Genomic DNA, 20,213 nt, shown 5'->3' on the forward strand with positions numbered 1-20,213 from the left:
GGATGGCAGGGCATTTCAATGAGATTATGTCCAGACCGCGTATGGTGGAATGCCAGCTCAGTCGCGGCGGTTGGTATGTGGATGTGCAGCCCCCTTTTGTCCTTCCTCGGCCGATTAAAACGCGGCGCGCACTGAAACCCACATTCTAGAACCTGTCTCGGCTGGGTATCTCAATTCATCCTGGGTCCTCGACTGGACTCTCCACCTGGTTGCTGGTGACCCGGGTCCTCGTGGTAGACATTACTCATAAACTCGATCTCCGCGTCTGTTGGCTGCTGGAATTGCATGGACGGATCGTCCATTAGCATATCTGGGGGGAAATATTGGTCGTATCGCATCATTGGGTCAAACGCCGCAAAGGCTCGCGCAGTCGGCATATCAGGCATTGTGCCATAGATGGAAGGCGCGCTGGGAGCCGACACATAGGACAGAGGGTTGCTGACGGTGGAGTAATTTGCCATGGAAATATCTTGTCGTGGAGGAGAAGGCTTTCCCGGAGCTTCCCACGGCAAGTCGTCGACATCGCGTCCGATCTTCTTCACGGAGTCCTTAAACAGTGTGAAGCACAGTGCCCAGGCACGCCTGGCGGACACATTGTCTTCTGCTAATGCATGCAACCAGCGGATGCCTTTCTTGCATGCTTCCAGAATAGCCTCTGCTTCTTCTGGCATGTGATTGACTCGGAAGGATATTTCAAGCATCAATACTGTCGTAGCTTGGACCAGCCAGTGAACGATATTCCACCAGGGACCGACCCGGATCAGGCCAACGGCATTGGGCTTGTCAGGAATGAGTTGCAGCATATCCATGGCACCCTCCACGCAGGACGCGGCAGAATTGCGGTTGAATTCGAGTGATTTGGACGATTGCCCGGGAATTTTGCGGTCGAGTCGACAGAGGCACGGCCGATGGATGGTCATCTTCGTGCTGTAGTAAAAGAAGCCCAGGTTCAAGCGGAACTCGTAAGACCCGCGCTCGCGCTGGTTCCGTCGAAAAGCAAAAGCCTGGGGCAGTTTGCGATACCAATGTTCGAGGCGTTCGTCGAGGTCCTTGACCTTGGCCTGAACTTCTGACCACGTTCCTTTGATCGAGGCGGGATTGTAGAGACTGTGGAAGATGTTCTGCGTCAGGCGGGCCAATTGTACCGCGTGGAGGAAGTAGAGCGAAGAGTTCGGTTGAACATCCTTTGCCCATTCCAAGTCACCAGATCTGATCCCTCCAGGCATCGAAGGTGAACGCGAGTCGAGTTTGGTCTGCGAACGAGAGCGGTCGGTTGAAGGGGTTGATCCGATACTTGGGGTTTGAGAATTTGAGGACGGGGCTCGATCCCCTTGTTGAATTTCCTTGCTGAGCAGTCTTTGACCTTCTTCGGTCTCGAATTGTTCCTCCTCCAGGGGAATCGGCAGGGGTGTCGTGCAATGGTCATCCATGATACAGTTGACTCGACCCGTCATGTTGCACAAGCGATGTTCCAAGGTGTAGAGAGCCCACCAAAGTCGGTATCGGATTTCTTTGAGGGAATCTTTTAGGCCATCGCTGTCATTGCGCATATTTAGACCCAAGGCTCCAGCCCCTCGAATAGCAAGTCCGTTCAGTATCCATGCTCTGTTCTCAGGTTAGTTCATGCCCGTGCCGAAACTGTGATTGGCGACGCTTACCGATTGATTTGGCTCACACACAGCAGGTAGAAAGACATCAAGCCCAGTACCTGGATCTGCTGCAAATCCGGATGATGAAAGATTGTTTCAGAATTCATGCTCAACAGTCGAGCTCGGGTGAAATAGATCAGGTGATCCCTCTCATCGCCTTTCCACTCGGCTTTGATCAAATGTGAATATTTGGCGCCGATGGCAAAGATCAAGTTGAGGATGGCGAGCCATTTTTCCGGGGGTCTTTGCACAGTGCCGCTGATGAATCTTCGAAACTGAGTTGTAAGATTCAGCCTGCCGACCACGGGAAAGGACGAGTGAACCCGTTGCATATATGCATTGAATAGATGGTCCGCAACGTCGGGCGTCGGCATCTCGTAGGCATCTACGGCCTCATACATGAATATCGACTCATCGTCCATGTGGTAACTGGATTCTTTGACCGTGAAACCAGCCTCGGCTTCCGAAAGAGGTATTTGCGTGTCGCCGACTGGACGTTTTGAAGTCAGCGAGGCACTGGACATGGCAGCGAGTGCCTGTTGCGTCTCATTACCTTGCCGATCTTGCTGCACGTCTCCATACTTGTTCTGTTCACGCAAGCGCTGCAGCCAGGTGACCTCGGAGTTCTTTCCCATAAAGCCTGTCATCCTGGCCTGCTCGCGCGTAAAATCCTCGTCAGTTCGATCGAGTGCGCCCGTGGATCCAGCGCCCGCCGAAGCTTCAGATTCAGCCCCGGAGTCCTCCTCTTCTGTCTCAGCATCACCAATTCGGGCAGCTTCAGTGGTGCCTTCGGTAGGGGTTTCTTCGGCTTCGTAAGTCGACTCCTGTCGCGAGTGAGCATAGCAACACGGATAGTCTTTGCTTGATGAGAGGCCCACCTTCTCGAGCGATGCCCGAATCAATCCTGCATCGTCTTCATCAACCCTGGATATCAGTTCTCTCAATAGTTTCTCATAATCCGCCACCTTCTCCCTCAAGGTACCAAATTGCCTGGGTGAGAATCAGCACCAAAACATAAGAATCACACGGGAACGATCATATCAACTGACTTTTTGGCCCTATCTCTTTTGCCATCGGCATAAAAGCATGTAATTTTGAAGTCCTGACAGTGTCTGCACGCCGGTCGCTCCCCACTGCATTTGGTCTTTCGGTGGCGACATGGCTCGCATGCGTGATTAACTCGGTGCCTTCCCCCTGATCGCGTGGGGTCTTCGGACGGATCAATCGACCTCTTCAGTCTCGGGATGGCGACCTTGCCAGCTCTCTGGGACGATTCACCAGCCGAAGTGAGAGGAGATTGCGGAACACGGAACAGGAGGTTTGGCGCGGGAGAGTGAGGGGTCTGTGAGGCGGGCGTCAGGCGATTGGAAAGGTCTGCTGTAGGTGTTTCGATTGAGAGCACCGGGGCCTGGGCTGGGGTCTGAGAAACGGATTGAGGTCTCGAGGAGGCTTGACCCTGCCCGGAAGCAGTAGCACGGGGGGTTTCGCCACGACGCTGATGTTTTTGCTCCGGCATTGGAAGCGAGATGAATTATTACCTTAGCAGCGATGCGCGACGACGTGAATGTGGCTCGAGCAGGCGGCGCGGCGAGTGGCGCAGGTAATAGATTTTGCTGAATGGGCGGGGGAAAATTCCTTGGTCTTTGGGCTGGCACAGTGAGGAAGACAGCAGCACACCAGTCCAAGTTGCATAGTGCTGCAATTGAGCCGCGAGGTAAATCAATGAAAACGAAACCTGATGGGAAATTCAATAGAGTGAGAAGAGTTCCTCTCGTGGTCTGTCGCCCAAAAACCGCCACAGATGTGAATGGAAATGCGTTCCGGGCGTCCAACTGCCAGACCTCCCAGGAACACGGGCTTGGAAGCTACGTCCCCGACTAACCAGGGCGCGTTGGAGAAGATGACCTAGGCGGTCCCTCAAGATCATCCTGATAAAGGTTCTAAGTCCTTTTTCTATCATGCAAAGTATATGCCCGCCCAAGCTGAACATCTCCGCGAAACGCTGGAATGACAAGTGTAGAAATACCACATCCTGGCACATGTGCCCCTGCAATAGTGTTGATCATCACCTCATGCTCGTGTTGTGGGGTGCAGAATTACCTCATGCTCTCCGTCTCCTCGGAGGATTCTTGAGGATCTTTGCGACGTGCAGCGTGGGCGTTGTCCTGCTAAGATCGGTCTCGTTCTAGGTCTTTGCCAATTGGTGGCAACGGCGCAGAGGCATGGCATATTTTGCGCAGCCAATCTGAGCGATGTTGGTTGTAGAAACGGGGTTGGAAGTTACCGACGGTTGAGGCAAGGATATGCTCGTTGTTGTGGAGCTATTCCTGTCGCTGACGTTTTGCTCCATGTTGGTTCCAGTCGCCGCCACCAAAATTCGCACCTGGACCAGCGTTGAACATGGCCGGATTGAATTGGTTTCCTTGAAATCCTGAGATACAATGTTAACATCCGTCAGGACAGAAATGTCAGCATCCGAGCATACCTCCCATTCCCATGCCAGCCATCATGGGATTCATGCCCATATTGCCCATGCCCATCCCACCACCCATGGGCAACATGTTGTTCATGCCCCCACGGCCCCCGCGCATGCCACCCATGGCGCCTCGCATTGGGTGGCCCATCATACCTCCACGGTTGTTGAAGCCGCCGAAGTTACCTCCCATCCCCATGTTGCCTTGAAAGCCCATGTTCTGGTTGTTGTTGTAGCCACCCATCGGACCTGAGAAATTGCGGTTGTATTGGTTGTGCGAAGCATAACCTCCGCGGTTGAAGCCACCACCCCGGCCACCTCGAAAGCCTTGGTTGTTCATACCGTAATTGTTGTCAGACCGGGGTCCAGAGTTGAATGACCCGCCACGAACGGGTCTGTCTTCCCTGGTCCGAGCAGCAGGGGCATCTTTTGGGAGGGTTTTGAAAGGGTTCTGGGTGGCACTGGTGTAGACGACCGAGTGCTTGCGTGAGCCAGGCTGGCTGCTAGCTAGGGAGTCGATCTTGTGCTTTGCCGCCGTTGCTGCTTGGGGAGAAGAAAACTCGAGATATACTTGGCTGTCAAGTTCGTATTAGCGCTGACCCAAACCACAGCTTGTTTGGCGACTAACCCTTTGCTCTTGCCGTTGACCTTGTGTTCACTGAAGGTCAAGTCCTTCAGCTCGTCTTCAGCCCCTGCCTCGTTAGCCCAGCCACGAATATCATCCTCGGTTGTCCACCAGTGCAAGTCTGAAATCATCAGAGCGGTTGTAGCGCCGTGATCGATGGGTCTGTCGTCCGAGGTCTCTTTTCGCTTGATACCTTGTTGTGGGATGGGTCTATGAGGCATGACATCGGGGTTGTTGGATTGGGCGTCTGCGGATTTCTCCTTCGCCAGAGAAGTAGCTGAACTCGAAATAGGCTGTTGTTCCTCTGGTTCGGGGTCCACATGTGTCTCGTCTGCAACTGGCATGTCCTCAGCCTCGGTATGAAGCTGGATATCATCGTCCTTGTAGTCCACGTTTCCATCATTACCCATCTCAACCTCACCGTCGCCGTAGATGTCAATATCGAAATTGTCTTCGTCTGCAGAAGCCATGGTGAGGAGATGCTTAGAGGAGAGAGGAGGTTAGAATGAAGTCGGATTCTTTGTCTGCCACAGATCTACGCACAAGATGGCCAAATCAACAGGCAGGACACAAGAACCAGGTAGTTTCTGTGAGATACATGCAGGATTAGCCAGAGATACATGAGGGGTTCACAAACAGAGGACGCATGGCCTGAGATTCAACTCTTTCTTGTGTTGCCAAACATCAAAACATCCCGCGCCCCCAGACAGCTCCGACTTGAACCTCAGAGACACGAGCCACCCAGTAAGTAATACGTACAGAACGTTAGACTTTTGTACAATTCAGTGTGGTTTTTCATTGCAATATCAATTCGCACTTTTCAAGGTCATAATACATGAAGCAGGCCAGCTGTCTTCCCGAAGCTTGTGATACAGTTGTTCCAATGCGAATCCTAGCAAGTAATAGGGAAAAGGAAATGAATCCGGCGGCTGCTTCTCTGTGTTGCACCGAGTCCGATCGCACTGCGAAGTTAGACACGGAGAGGGCCGGCAAGAAGTCGACGGGCAAGGTATTGGGCGCGGCTTGGTAGGAAGAATTCTCGTGACGGAAGCTTCGTGAAAGCGAAGGCCGCACGTGGCAGTGACAGGTAGAAATATAGTCAAGACCCAGGCCTAAGGAGTACAAAGAAGAGGATGGAAGGACTGGTGAAGTGAGTTGGAAAGACACGAGCAGTTGAATAGGAGAGAGGACGCTGAGGTTCAAGCGAAAGCGCAGTTTGTTCCCGGCCAAGCGCAGGGGAAACGGGCGTGTATCACTAGCTCGCCTAGGATTATTGGGAGGCATATTGTTGCCGCCCTGTTCTGAGGATTCATTGTCCAACACTCCCTCCGTGAAATGGCAGGCCAGACCATCAAGGTCATGATCTGCCAGGAGTGAAAGAAGTCAGCCCAGGTATAATGGGGGTGTACCCGTCTCTGCTTAAAATTGCTAATTCTCTCTCTACACGCCATTCACCCTTTGTCTCCAAAAGCAAGCGACAACTGTACCATGAAACAAAACCCCCCTCGTCTCCGCTCACCATGCCATCAGCAGCCTAACCCATGGAATGAACAAAGAGTACCAGGAGAAGACGATGGACATAGCTAGTGGATCCGATTGATCCATTTTGGGTCGCTTTCCACTACTCTCGCGATATCCTTGCCTTGAGAGTGCCCGTCCAAGCTCGAGTGTTCCGCCCGAATACAAAGCCAGAACGGTGGCCACAGCCATTGCAACCAATGCGAGGATTTTCTCTCGAGGATTCCGTGTCTCTTGCATATATTCGGGTATGATGAATCCCAGTCTATGCGCCATCAACATCACCAGTGTGTGTAGTATGCTCGCTTGTATAATTTGTGATTGTCGGGTATCAGAAGGGCTTTTCTCTGCCGTCGCTATGGAGGATCGCAGCGGTCCTTCCTTACTTGATGAGATTGGCTCGCTGATGGCCCTTCTGCTCGCAACTTCTAGGCCTTCTGATGCCGACAAGGATTCTGCCACACCCTCTGGTAGTGGGTTGATTGACTGCACCTCCTCATCGTCGTCAACAGAAGATTCGACTTTCCGATCAGCTGGCCGTTGATTTTGTGTACTTGAAGAAGCGTCCTCAGCAACCGGAATACTTTGGATGACACGGTTCATTTTTGAGTAACAAGTGATGGTGAGAAGGGTGATGCAGAGGGGGTAGATCACGGTGATCCATAACAGTGAGTTTGACGATTTGTTAGCCTCACTTGTACTGTTGCTGGCTTCCTGCTGCATTGTTGCTTTGTCAAGGCCAAGCTCATGCCACAAGAAAGGACTCTATACGGAAGGTGAGAGCAGCTGATAGATGATCGACGTGAAATGAAATGAAGAAGTAAATCCAGAGATATGAGCAGACTGGGAGTCGATTCGCAGAGGTTCAAGGGGCTTGGCAACCATGCAGTACTTCTCTGCCGCCTCAAATAGGTGTACCTCTGCTATCACACTGAGGGGGTCTCTACACAGGTCCCTTTGGTTAGTTGGCGCCTACCCACAAGTCAGCCTGGCCACCTCTTGGTTGCTTTGGCGGCTATGCAAGGCATTGCCGATGCTGCAGCAGGCGCCGAGGCGAAATCGGACATCCCTACGGAGGCATTCACTGACTGTGCCTTGTGACGGCCTCTTGCTGCTGGATGAACACTTTTGCATTGGTTTCGAACACATCGACATAGGAGAGCCTGATGTCTGAGCCAAACGTTTCGGCTCATGGACTGACTATCTCGTGACAGACGAGGCTCTTCGTCAACACTTATGACTTTCGCAATTGACAGTGCTATGTATGTAGGTAGGTACATCCAAAAATTACATTTACAATTCATTTGTGAACAGTGCACGTACCATGGCAACTCAATGGGGCCAGAAACCATACCCAAAATACCTGATATCAACGAGCTGGCGAGAAGGATTCGCTGCAGGTGGTGTATAGATGGCCACAGGAGGCTGAGCTGTGGTTATGCTGCTTGCAACCGCTGAAAGCCGTCTATCAAACCGACTGGGACTACCTCCTAACCGCTATAGAGCTATATGGGCGTCTTTTTGTGGCACAGTCATGTCTCGACCGACCAAGTAGCCTGTCAAAAGGGCCTCGAAGGAGTCTTTCATGCGGCATCAATTGACATCAGGCGGCGCAAGACCACCATATAAGACCGTGTCTTTCCACATTGCAATGGGGGATATGTACAGAGTCAAGACCGGTGCATCCAGACTTATCTGAGCTACTCTTTATACAAAATATTTCATCAGCCGCTTTTGTTGTTACTAGGAACCAGTGTGAAGAATATGGCGATCGCACTTACATCCATTACTGTTTTCTGTCACCTGGTCATGTTTTCTACAGCTTTCTTGGTAACCTTCTACGATGATACCAATTGCGCAGGCGAATACGTGGGAACATGGGTGGGTGGAGAAGGGCAAGGTTGCAGACAGGAATACGCGTAAGATAACCAGAGATCCACGACTCAGGCTCATATCACAAAATGCTAATTGTTGGAAGCGGTATTGCGGAAGGGGCTGTGATCCAATCAACTGGGGCTGTCGATGACTTGACCACGGTCCAGTTCTACAGTTCAGATGACTGTTCTTCAGGAACCGAGATCTCTCGCGCCGACGCTGGGTGTCTCACCGTCGATATCGGCGCTGTCGGGGCATATAGATCCTTCCAGGTCGTTTCAAGCAATCCACTTGCTTCGCGTTCCTCGACACGGCGTTCACCTGAGCAGCGGCGACATCACTTTCCGAATACCACGATCGATCAACACAACACTAGTGGCCCGTTCCTTTATCACGGCATGACTGCATCCTTTGATGGCATCGAGTACAAATGGCAGCAGGTGCATGCCACGGGGTACATCGGTATCTTGCCTCACAATTGGGATGATGCTGTACATACCAGAAATACCACGGAACTGATCCTCGAAAATGTCCACGACGCTACCATCAAAGATCTGCAAGAACGGGGCCTGCTCGAAGCTGCGTGCTCTGCATACACGACATGCTACTCAGCGGCTCAGACTGTGGGAAATGGCGTCGCGACGATAGGACAGTTCGCAAGCCCTTATCTTACAACCGCAGGGCAAACCGCCCTTGCAGCGGGGGTTTCCGTGAATACATTTCTGAATAACAATCCTTTCATTGCCCAACTCACTGCTGGTACGTTGTTTATGTCGAAATCCTCTTTCAGAGAGTGACTGACAAAAGATTACAGGTGGAGCAGCTGGGCTGGTGGCAGCCTGGGTTGGGGCTAAGCTCCAAGGCGATTCGAACAATTGCCAGCAATGCTCTACTCAGAATCAGCAGATCGATGCTCTGATATCAATCCTTCAGTCCCAGAATTCAATCAGCAATGCGGCGTCCGCTACTGTGACAACCCAGGTGAATGATGCAGGAGACGAAGTTTTCACTTTTACGATGACTGTCGTGGCTTGTGGTCAAGCACTTACCGCAACGGGTTGCGGCATCCCTGCCGGGTTTTGTACTGGTGCCTAGAGGTAACAATGCTCTGGCGTTCTCAGTCAGTGGGATTAGGACAAGGCCGAATGTGTCTTTGGGACTCAATGAAGGCTCAGAGGAGTGTACCTTCGCATAGTAAGAGGCTGAGCTCAACCTTTTTGAACATCCTCAGGCCGCATGTGGGTTCTTATGGACTATCAGTTTGGGATCTGTGGGATCGTGGATGGCGCGAGGTCGCGAACTCTTGGGAGACATGGTATCATATTTCGAAGGGATATTTTCACGCTTATTTTCTTGCCCATGAATTTTGGGGGGTTCTGCAATCTCAAACCTGTCTCCTGTTATACTAGGTTTTATTGAGCAATATTGAGCAAATCAAAGTTTTGGATCCAAAAGGCCCTCTGAACAGGGTTGAGACCAGGGCCCTGTTTCACGTCAAGTCCTTCATTTCTGGTCTCAGAGCTGTCACCCGGGACATGGCTGCGCCAATAGTCGACGTCGTGGAATTGCGCATCAAGCTCACCAAAGTCGTCGTGCAAAAGCGAGACACTGAGCTGCAGAAACTTGTGCTTGATTGCAAATCCAGTGGCTGTAACCACGAGCAGGACCTCCACGCCGTCCTTGGTAAAGCAATAAGTATCGGATACGAGAGTGGCGTCAGACTACTGGGTCGAAGCCGGTGCGAGAATCGAAGGGGTTGGTAGCAAAGGCCCTTTGCACAGTGCTATTGCAAACACAAATGATAGAACCAGGAATGCTATAACTAATTTTCTTTGAGTCGCGGATGCTGACTCGAAGCTAAGGATGCTGCTGGGAGGACGCCATTTGTTTACGCCTGCCTACGTGGACACAAGATGTTAATATCACGCTATTTAAGTATGGAGGTGATCCGAACATCGAAGACCAAACCGGCAGAAATGCGCTGTTGATCATGGCCTCAGAGGCGAAGCCAAACATGGAATGGAGTGCCCAGGCCTTGTCGATGCTTCTCCTCAAAATCAAAGACCTCAACAATAGAGATAGCGAAGGTCGAGAAGGCAGGACGCCTCTTCTTTAGGCGGCCGCAAAAGGCCAGATGGCTTCGGTCGGAGCACTGGTCAAATGGGAAAGGGCGTGGTCGACGTGGACCAGACGAATGATCAAGGCCATTCGACTCTGCACTTGGCAGCAAGGCACGACGAATCTAAAATGGTCAAGCTCCTCGTCCTTTCCAGGACTAGGATTGAAGCAAGAGGTGACGGTGACTGGACTCCTCTCCTCCGGGCTGCAAAAGAAGGGATCGAGAGTGCCATTGATGCCTTGCTGACCTCCAATGCCAACGTCAATGCTTGAACGTCCTCCGGGATGACCTCCCCTCGTTTGGCTGCAGAAGGTGGGAAGCTGGATGCCGTCAAGCGTATACTGAGGAAGCGAGCTGCTCGCAAAAACAGCAAGGATAGCTTCGACAGCACTCCTCTCATCCGTGCAGCTCTGAATCGCCACTGGGATGGTGTGGGCGCACTTCGACCTTATGTGCTCGAAGCGCTCACCAATCGCATCGCCAAACAAGCTTGCGAGCGGTTCCGGGCTGCAGTGGTTAATATTTTCGAGGATAAAGATTCCCACGGCGGCGTCAAGAACAAGGTCAACAAGTACACCATTTGGCAGGTTCTCTACGCTCGGGATGATAAAGACCCGGTGAAGTTTGCTATTCCACACGTCTTAGACAACAACGGGTCAAAAAGCCACTGTTCCGTTGATCCATCTCCCGCAAATAACATCTCGTGGCTTGAGGCTCTGCTTACAAAACGGTATTTGGAAGAAGATTGCAGAGATGTAACGATATTTAAGAGATGCGGACCAGGTCGTCTTTCGATTCTACAAGAAAAAGAGGAGGCAGCTCAAGATCTTCATGGTCGACCAGCTGTGGCTGATTATCATTGGCAATCTTCTTATTTCCTGCTTCCCAGAGCGGTAGCACCTACCACACCAGGACGCCCTCAACTTGTTTAAGGGCGTTGTCGAGGACATCAACTCCACCACCCGTCCTCCCGTCAGGAATATCTTTGAGCTCGCGACCGTCATCACCGAGCGTTGTACGGCCCTCTTTGATCGACAGTACTGGGACAACGGTAATCGACGTGATAACAGGGATATGCGGGATAGCGACGATCTGTTATTCGCTGAGACGTTTGAACTAAGTATTGGACGGCTGATGAGGAAAGAGACCAAGCTCTTTCGAAGCTTTAGAGAAGTATCTTCTCATTGGCTGAGAGGGCACGATGGGGGCAATATTTCATTCGATTCTCAACAGGGCCGCTTAGAGATGACTACTCCTCGGGGTGGTCATCCGATGAGCACCAACATGCCGGAGAAAAAACGAGAAGGAGCATGGATATATGGGGCGATCGTCATAAAGCATCCGGCTTCTTTGTCAATGATCTCTTGAAAATCGATAAAGAAGCTGCTCTGTTGGTGGAATGTAAGGATGTCGATGACGAACTGGACATTCTCGCGAGTCTGCTTCGACAACAGAGACAGGTCCTAGGCGACCTGGACGCCACCCTCCGAGACTTCAAGAATATGTCCCAGTCCGACCAATTCGACCTATACAACAAAGTCGGCGAGCAGCAGCGACTGGTCGTTCTGGACATTTCGGATCTCGGTCGCGTGGCACGGCAAGCTAGAAGTGTCAATGATAATTTGACGCAAGTCTTGGTGCTCAAGCAGAAGCACGCCAATGTTGTAGAAGGAGAGGCTCAGCGCAAGCAGGCCGAAGAGGCTGTAAGGCAGCGGCAAACAATCATGGTGTTCACGGTGGTTACCATTGTTTTCCTGCCGCTTAGCTTCCTTTCGAGCTTTTTTGCAATCGATATCATTTAGTTTCCCCGTCCCGCGGGGACCGGTACTGGAAAGCTGCAGCTTGGTTGGGTGCTTCAGTATGTTACTGGTATAGGCCTGGTGGTCAGCTTGCCACTGGTCGGAGTCGCCTTCGTCATCGGAGACATCCAAACTTGGTGGGTCCGGAGGAGGCCCAGGAAGTATCCGCGAAAGAGAGGGAAGGATGATGGGGCACACAGAACCCACATGGGCAATGCTTCTGGTGACATTATCGAGGAAAACAACCGAGAGAGCTGGACTGGTAGGTTTCCCCGGAGGTGCAAACGGCTCGCACCCTGGCGTGACAGAGAGCCTAGCACCGGACCACCCATGTCGAACCACAACCATAGGAGAGACACTGGCGGTGCGCCGTATGGTCGTCAATGGCATCCATAGGCAGCCGCTGACGATGGTGCCAGCTCACCCGCAGGCAGGCCGGCAACCGATGGCATCGATGGAGTCGTCTAGACGAGGAGGAGCCCGATATCCACAGCCACTTGGCCGGGTTGGAACAGAAATGACAGAGAGGTCTGCTGCGACTGAGGACCTCGAGGTCGGCAATGAATTTGGCATGTAGGGACGAAGCTCATCGTCAGGCGAATAACGTTCCTTGCTTTTCCAGCAGCCAGTATATGCAAAAACAGTCGACAGTGCCGCTGAGCGACCATGGCGTCTTGGGAATATCAATCATACCACAGTGTGTAGTTGTCTAAAGTCGAACCATTCCCTTTGTGGAAGGTCTCCCACCAAAGGGGAAAGGCGTGCCGCTTTAACGCTCCCTGACCTGCCAAGCCCTGGAGATTGACCCCCTGACCCTCGGAAGCGCAGCGCCAATTCGCCAAAGCCAGCACAGAAGCCACCTATTGCTCTACAGCACGTGCGAGTTACGCCGTAGACTTTTGTTCAACACATTATTCACCCAGTATTATATGTCCTCCAACCTTCCGCTCCTGATCGCACGAGTCTTTTAGAGAGAAAGGAAATTGATCTTGGTCTTTGTCTCCCCACAGGGAACTACTGATTGATTGACGGACGCCGGCGCGACATCGAGCCACCTCTTCTCTGTTCTCGCTTCTCCCCAAAACCTCCGGAATCTACGAATCGTCGCCCTAGGTTACCTCGAGAAGAAAAGAACCGGAAGTGAAGAAGAAGATGTCTGATATACTCCAAGAGATCGCCGACGTGCCTAAGGAGTTCTTCAAGGACGGAACGCAGTTTATCAACAGATGTACAAAGCGTACGTTCCTCTCATCCGTTCTCCTATCTCGTGATTCCATGACGCAGGAGCAGGAGCAGGAGCAGCAGGTGCATGGCGGAGTTGTGACGCACAGCAAAGCAGAGCGCCATTTTGCCTGTCCTGTATCTCTCCTCCGCCGGCGCTCCTCTCAACTGCGCTTCATTGTCCACACAGCGGCGGCTGTGCTCGAAAACTTGCTCTCAAACCGACCACCCATACTAACTCCATTTTTGGTTGGAACAAAAACAGCCGATCGCAGGGAATTCATCAAGATCTCGCAAGCCGTGGGCATGGGATTCCTGATCATGGGCGCCATCGGATATTTCATCAAGCTGAGTGCGCACTCCCCGACCTTATCCATTTTGCGCTCCTTTCCCATCCCAATCACGAGACGTGAAATGAGGAAAACGGCTGCACACACCTATCAATAAGACAGAGGAAGTACATTGGCGCTAACAGTCCAACCCACTCGGCACGCAGTACACATACCCGTCAACAATGTATTAGTTGGATGATTTAAAACCACCGAACGAACGGCAAGCAACACAGAGCAAGAACTGTGGAGACGAGGGGAGGGAGAATACCAAATCAGACGGACTCATAATCAATCAATCATCCTCCTCCATCCATCCGTCGAGTCTTCCCAATACGCGATGGACCATCGTCATTGTCACACAAACACCTACCTACCTAACTGAGCGTTTTTGTATTACTATTTCTTCCTCCCAAAATCGGATCCCAGGGGTCCATTGCAGCCAGAAAAAGCAAGCAAAGGCACGCACGCACGCAGGAAACAAAAAGAGCTGAAATGATCGATCGGGGGCTGTGAAATACGTTTCGAAAGGGGGTTTTTGTTTTTTCTATAACCAGACCCGAAAAAAATCAAAATCAAAATCAAAATATCACTGCTACGGCCGTTCCAGAGAGCAGCTAACTTAATTAACCTATTATTTCCTTTCTTTCTGGCTTATCTTTTCGCTCTGTGCAGAGGGGCCAAAGTGATCTTTTCATGAGTCTAAATTCTCATTCAAGGTTACAGGAAGATATATAGATATGTTGTTGGTTCTCTTCAGATTTAGGGAGCACAGAGAGAGAGAGAGAGAGAAAGCACGTGTCAGGTTCCAATGCCGGAAAACATCCAACCCGTGCCATGCAATAATCACATTGCAGCTCATATCACATCACAGCACATTCTATCCCCGTGACGCCTGCAGGTCATGATATATGTTTTGCTTGCTTTGCTTGCTTTGCTTGCCCAATCGTTTCCGTACTTTGAATGTCGAACTGTTGTGGTTTATACCCTCCATTGTATCTCGTCAGTCAGTCAGTCCTCTCTTTTTCTTCGTGCTTGTACGGAAGGCAAGGTAAGAAACCCCCGTCCGTCCGTCGCATGCGTTGGGAGGCTCAGTCAATAGGCCCTCTTCTATAGGAAATGGACAGTGCGGAAGACAGGGCCTGCGGCCTTCTCTCCTCTTCATTAGGGCTTTCTTGCGCTCCGTCGTTTCAATCCATAGCCCACTTCGGATATCCCAGGTCATTGAAGAATGTCGCACTTGAATTGGGGTTGCTGACAACGGCCGGTACAGTCTCGGATACCTTGACTGTTTCAACGCGCAGATGGATCAGGTGCTTTATCCTCTTCGTTGTCTTCAGTCTCGTGCCTGGCGGCGCTCCCCAGACTCAGTCGTCTCCTCATCCTCCTCGCGGCATTGCTGCGTGATTGTCAAGAGGCTCTACCCCCTGTGCCGCCCTCGTTGTTCCCACCAAACAAGGCCGGCCTGACGAGAAAGCTTCTCAGACCTCTTCCCTCGGCGCGACTGCGCGTCGTGGTGGGTCCACTCCCTGCTGTATCGCCCCGTCCTCCGCCGCGGGCACGACGCATGGCATTGTCAAAGTCCTCTCTGGGGTCAAGGCGGGCGTTATAGTTTGAGGACATGGCGGGGAGGGCTTCGTCGTCTTCGGCGCCGTCGTTCCAGGAATGTACTGAGACTGTGCCCGTAGCCATACCCCAACCGTTCCACGACGTGGCTGTCCCCATAACATCAGCACATTTCTTCAAGCGCGAAAAGATATGCAGAGTGGAAAAGACTCTGCTAGACCTAGAAACGGGGTGAGGAAGAAAGCTCTCGAACTTACCTGCTAGAACTGGTGCAGTGGGACTCCAGCTGGCATCCCTGACGCACGTCTTCCACACACTATTATGGTGCCCATGTAGCTCGTAACCATACCCTCCGCCACCGAACCCGTCACTCCCATCGTTTCTCGGTCTTGTATGTCTCGTCGCAGCATAGACGTCGATTGTGGCTTTCTGGGTCCCGTCCATGTTCCAGATATATACTTTCCCATCTTCGCTTCCGCTGTACACATAACGAGAGTTTGACGACCCGGGTGGCGAGAAGTGACATCGGATCAGTGTCTTGAGCACCGAGTGGCCTCGGAAGGTTACCACACTGCAATCTTTGGGATTGGGGACATAGTCGTCTTCATCGTACGAGGAGAATCGATAGTCAAAGTTCGTGGTGTAGGAGTGGATGTCGATCCTCGAAAATTCGTTCGGAGATATCATCTTCCGCAGGTCCCACAGTTTCATCATTTGTTCCTTGCCGTTGGACAGGACATAACGGCCATCGCCCTTGGAGTCAACATACGTGATACCTTCTGTATGGCCGACGAAAATGCCGGCGGGACGGCCATCGGCCATTGATCGTCTGTCCCACACTCGCAACGTTTGGTCGTCACTGCCCGAGTAAAGGATGTGAGGTGAGGACTTGTCGCCGAAACAGACCGCATTGACGTCGTCTTCGTGGTTCGATAGACGAACAGTCGACTGGCGACGTTCTAGATCGTACACCACGACCGAATGATCCGACGTTCCGGCGACAATCTCTCGTCCGTCACCGCTGAAACGCAAGGACCAGATACCAAAGCCATGCCGACCCATGTACCCGTAGGTCGGTCGGCCCATCCCTGCTCCGGGAGCGAAGTTGGTGAAATCCAATAAAGTGTGGTCAGAGTGGTCCGTTGGGTCGGTCGGGGCGAGACAAACGGTATGTCGAATCGACGAATATGCGAGGAACTTATTATCCGGGCTCAACGTAGCATCCGTGATCGTCCATTGTCCGAAGGGGTAATCCACCGTCTTGTAGTATTTCCAATCGTAAGGGTTAGACGTGTCGTACATACGAACCTTGAAATTCTGCGTGCAGCTAAAGAAGAAGTTCCCATCGTCGGAAAATTGACCTGAGTAGGCTCGTGAGTCATAGTGGATGATCCTGTCTGCAGTGGTAGTGTTGGGTACTTGTTCTTGGGCGATGAGGTTGTTTTGTCGTCTCATAGTGGACCGTGCCTCTAACCCTAGACGACGCCATAGCAGGCGTTCATTGACTGTGCGCCGTCTCTTCAGTCGGATGTCCAAGTATGTGTCTCGATAACCATAGGTGCCAGAGTTCATCAACGCCGTTCCCGCCTCGCTGGGAACTTTGGGGAAGCGGTCGCCCTTTGGCTTGTGGCGTTGGACCCGGCGACGGCGACTGAAACCGCCGTATACGTACGGCTCCTCATCGTCGTCATCGTCGTCGACGTCGAAGAGCGCTCCGTTCGGGCGTATGAGGCGGTAACGACTCAAAATGAGCTGCCGAAGAGGCGCACTGGTATTTAGAAGGCCGCGGATGTCGTTGACAGTCACTATTGCGAGAATAATACGGTCAGAAGAAACAAGTTGGCACACGATAACGGAAACATACCCTGTGCTGATCGGATAGTTCTTGCGCCGGGTTCAGTGCCATCATTTTCGGTTTCAGTGTGATTTCCCTCCTCTTCATCTGCCTCGTCGTCGTCGTCGTCGTCTCCGCCCTCGTAGATTATTTCGATGCCGTGTAGCGTCTCGTGGGCGTCTGCAGCCAGTCAAAAGCCATACATCTCTTACGGTATGGCTGGTATGTACCGGTGAAATCAGCATCGCTGTCTTCGTCCTGCGTGCCATCTGCATCGGTACTTTGTTCCTCGGTCGGGTGGAAACTATCGCCGTCATCATCGTCATCGTCGACGGAAAAGATATCAAGCATGTTGGTCGGTGAGGGACTCAGTCCTTCGCGAGGATCCGGGGTACCGGCCATGGCTTGATTTGGGATAAGTGAGGGCAGGTAAATGCTTGAGGGAAAGAAGCCAGACCGCAGGCTGCGGATAAGTGATGAAGTATTGACTCTGGTCGCAGACGGTTTACTAACCTTCGTCAAATGCGGGACAATGAAATGCTTATCTCCGTCTCCGCCGTTGGAGCTCAAGTGGAGGACGGAGTAATATGGCCCACATTGGCGGCGCCGCTTTAAACATCCGAGGTACAGTATATACCATCCCACGGAAAGCGCCATCATTGTTTCTATCCAAACCTAGTCTCAAGCATTCACAGTTCCCCCAGATACCAAAGTGTTGATTTGGGTGATTGCAAAAGACCAAGAACGATAGGGGTAGATAAGGTGGGATCAGTGATTGAAATTTGAACGAAGGATTGCAGGAATGCCTCGTTTCTTTGGCGTTGAATAGACCACAACGAAGAGGCGAAAGGAAAGAGGGAGAATGGGGAATGGAAGACACTGGACCTATCCTTGCTGCCAGGTCTACACCACTAATGCATACATACACATATACACTTGTACAGATGGGGATATACATACAGGGTATGTATACAGTTGCCTGAATATGCGCAACGGTGGTTCGTTGCAGCAAGGGCTTGGGAGCATCCATGGTCATCTCTTCGGTTGCAAATGGTAGAATGGACATAAGGACTATGCGTCAGCCACATGGAAACAATGGGAACTGGTGTCTCTCAGTCAAGGACAGTAATATTCCTTGGGTTGGCTTGAGTCGCTGAAAGTCAGCCAGCCAGGTACATTCATCATGTTCCTGCACTGATATCGGTGGCGGCCCAAGCCAAAATTGGGTCCACATGCCATCGATCGCTACACACTTCATCCCTTGCTTTGATCCAAACCATATGCTTTTTTTGATGGATACAAGGATCAACGTGCCCGGACACAGCCAGCTACCTCAATCATATACGAACACAAAAACTGGGAAAAGATCGAGATTACACATATCTTGCACACGCACGAAAAAAAGGGAGCTTCGCCATATCCTTAAATATAGTAGAAGCGTGCTTCAAAGGGGAGAGAGGAAAAAAGAAGGAATATAAAGGAAGGAAAGGAGAGCGGGAAAAAACGGGCTTCAATGCTTGAGTGGTTTTTCTTTCGGCACCTTGAAAGTGAGAAGAGTGCTAACGCAGTCGGCTTGATTTATCCAAGGCCTTGTCTCTCGTGGAGACCCAAGATGTGTAGTTGCGGAAAGAGGTAATATCCAGGTCTCTATTCCTCCCATGTCGACGATACCTTTCGCGGAGGCTATCGGACGCAGTTCATCTTGTCGAACGAACTTCTTGAACGGGGAATCTTTTCGTTCTCCCCAACTCAGCTCAGCGCAAGAGTCCACTTATCCACACAGTATCGAGCATCGCCTTGGCCTTCAACCATCCGTTCAGCAGGGCCTGAAAAGAGGCAGGCGCCAGCTCATCCGTCGTTTTCGTGATCAATCCTGTTCGAAATCGTGCCCGTAGTAGGATCGAAAGCTCCCTCAGCGCCCATGAGGATCCCGGATGCCCAACTTTCAAGCAGAGATGAGCATGAGGGAACAACGGTGTTTTGCTGTTCTCACATATATGCTGTCGTCGTCGTCGCACGCACACAAGCCTAGCCAAGCAAGCAACAAGCACGCGAGCCACCTTTCCCTGGCCCTTGCCTTCTCTCTTGCTTTCCCCTCTGGCACGTACGTTCCTCACACCTTTTTTCTCCGGCTCGCCTGCACGCCCACCTACGCTTCACGGGTGATGATCCCGCCGGCGGTGGCATTCATCCACGTATCCATGATCGAGAGGACGCCCTCGTAGTAATCCGCCGAGTAGAACTCCTCGTACTCGACCACGAACGCCGGCGCGTTGAAATCCTCGTGCTTCACGCGCTCAAACACGGCCTCCATCTCGGCCTGTCTCTCGGCCTGCGTCGGTGCGTGGGCGACGCATTTGGGCCACCAGTAACGTCCCACCTCGGCGAATTTGTTGAGTTCGAGCCCGACTCGTTGCATCAGCTCCGGTGTGTGCACGAGATACTGCGACAGCATCAGGTCGTAATCCGTGTGCATGGCCTCGACGCTGAGGTAGCGCTTGTCGAATTTGGCACGGCCCAGGATCTCCGTGTTGATGAACTTCATGCGCTCGAGCGGGTCTCTGAATTGGCGAAAGTGCTCGTAGAACAGTTGCGCGTAGCGGGCGATCAGCTCGCGTTTCTCTTCGTCTGTGGGAGGGCCAGTGGGCGCAATCGGTCTGCCGGTGGCACTGTCGGCATTTGGATCGGTCCGGGGCATGGTGGCTGTAAGTCATTCGTTAGTCAGAGGCTCGTTTGCGCGTGGGTAGGTTTGTCTCTACACTCGCCACTGGGTCGTGGTTGCTGCTGTTGTTGTTGTTGCTGTTGTTGTTGATCGTCGGGACCTTGTTTGGAAGAGGCTGTCGGCTGCTGGGTACCAGCCGCATTCCAGTCAATCTTCGTGTCGGGACTCGTCTGGGACGCCATCGTGCTTGGGTCTAAGGTGGAGGAGGAGAGGAATGAAAGTTCGAAACTCGGAGAAGACAGTTCTGGCGATCGGTAAATAAAACTGGTTTGAAGAGTGCCCCCAGTGAGGATGATTTGAGGAGTGACAACGGAGGATGAAGTGACTGTCGGAACGGGGAAATTCCTGCAGTAGTGAAGGATGACTGACTGAAGAAAGAAGGAAAGAAAAGGAGCAGTGAAACAGAAGATGGAAGCGTGTCCACAAGATATATCCTGGCCCTGGCTCAGGAGCACTTTCAGTACTGTAACATTTTATCGAGGT

General features: G+C 52.0%; 8 protein-coding genes across 8 annotated transcripts; 4 read left to right on the forward strand and 4 right to left on the reverse strand.

Moving 5' to 3' along the window:
- Positions 1 to 170: 170 nt before the first annotated feature.
- AYL99_06469 (hypothetical protein) lies at positions 171 to 2,809 on the reverse strand (the record flags this gene model as incomplete). Its single annotated transcript, XM_018837978.1, has 5 exons — positions 171 to 1,605; positions 1,659 to 2,139; positions 2,203 to 2,473; positions 2,528 to 2,639; positions 2,757 to 2,809. 5 exons carry the CDS (start codon positions 2,807 to 2,809, stop codon positions 171 to 173), a joined length of 2,352 nt encoding a protein of 783 aa, XP_018692538.1.
- A 1,161-nt stretch (positions 2,810 to 3,970) lies between these two features.
- AYL99_06470 (hypothetical protein) lies at positions 3,971 to 5,217 on the reverse strand (the record flags this gene model as incomplete). Its single annotated transcript, XM_018837979.1, has 3 exons — positions 3,971 to 4,080; positions 4,135 to 4,697; positions 4,751 to 5,217. The coding sequence occupies 3 exons, from the start codon at positions 5,215 to 5,217 to the stop codon at positions 3,971 to 3,973; spliced, it is 1,140 nt and encodes a 379-aa protein (XP_018692539.1).
- Positions 5,218 to 8,226: 3,009 nt separating this feature from the next.
- On the forward strand, positions 8,227 to 9,235 carry AYL99_06471 (hypothetical protein; the record flags this gene model as incomplete). Its single annotated transcript, XM_018837980.1, has 2 exons — positions 8,227 to 8,899; positions 8,955 to 9,235. The coding sequence occupies 2 exons, from the start codon at positions 8,227 to 8,229 to the stop codon at positions 9,233 to 9,235; spliced, it is 954 nt and encodes a 317-aa protein (XP_018692540.1).
- Positions 9,236 to 10,543: 1,308 nt separating this feature from the next.
- Positions 10,544 to 11,191, forward strand: AYL99_06472 (hypothetical protein; the record flags this gene model as incomplete). Its single annotated transcript, XM_018837981.1, has 1 exon — positions 10,544 to 11,191. One exon carries the CDS (start codon positions 10,544 to 10,546, stop codon positions 11,189 to 11,191), a length of 648 nt encoding a protein of 215 aa, XP_018692541.1.
- A 378-nt stretch (positions 11,192 to 11,569) lies between these two features.
- On the forward strand, positions 11,570 to 12,061 carry AYL99_06473 (hypothetical protein; the record flags this gene model as incomplete). The annotated part of the gene is made up of 1 exon (XM_018837982.1): positions 11,570 to 12,061. One exon carries the CDS (start codon positions 11,570 to 11,572, stop codon positions 12,059 to 12,061), a length of 492 nt encoding a protein of 163 aa, XP_018692542.1.
- A 1,149-nt stretch (positions 12,062 to 13,210) lies between these two features.
- Positions 13,211 to 13,726, forward strand: AYL99_06474 (protein translocase SEC61 complex gamma subunit, archaeal and eukaryotic; the record flags this gene model as incomplete). The annotated part of the gene is made up of 1 exon (XM_018837983.1): positions 13,211 to 13,726. One exon carries the CDS (start codon positions 13,211 to 13,213, stop codon positions 13,724 to 13,726), a length of 516 nt encoding a protein of 171 aa, XP_018692543.1.
- A 1,292-nt stretch (positions 13,727 to 15,018) lies between these two features.
- On the reverse strand, positions 15,019 to 17,410 carry AYL99_06475 (hypothetical protein; the record flags this gene model as incomplete). The annotated part of the gene is made up of 4 exons (XM_018837984.1): positions 15,019 to 15,323; positions 15,432 to 16,979; positions 17,039 to 17,188; positions 17,239 to 17,410. 4 exons carry the CDS (start codon positions 17,408 to 17,410, stop codon positions 15,019 to 15,021), a joined length of 2,175 nt encoding a protein of 724 aa, XP_018692544.1.
- A 1,747-nt stretch (positions 17,411 to 19,157) lies between these two features.
- AYL99_06476 (hypothetical protein) lies at positions 19,158 to 19,912 on the reverse strand (the record flags this gene model as incomplete). Its single annotated transcript, XM_018837985.1, has 2 exons — positions 19,158 to 19,711; positions 19,768 to 19,912. The coding sequence occupies 2 exons, from the start codon at positions 19,910 to 19,912 to the stop codon at positions 19,158 to 19,160; spliced, it is 699 nt and encodes a 232-aa protein (XP_018692545.1).
- Between the last annotated feature and the right edge of the window lie 301 nt (positions 19,913 to 20,213).

The sequence above is a fragment of the Fonsecaea erecta genome, assembly GCF_001651985.1.
Source record: "Fonsecaea erecta strain CBS 125763 chromosome Unknown Scaff5, whole genome shotgun sequence".
Classification (NCBI taxonomy): domain Eukaryota; kingdom Fungi; phylum Ascomycota; class Eurotiomycetes; order Chaetothyriales; family Herpotrichiellaceae; genus Fonsecaea; species Fonsecaea erecta.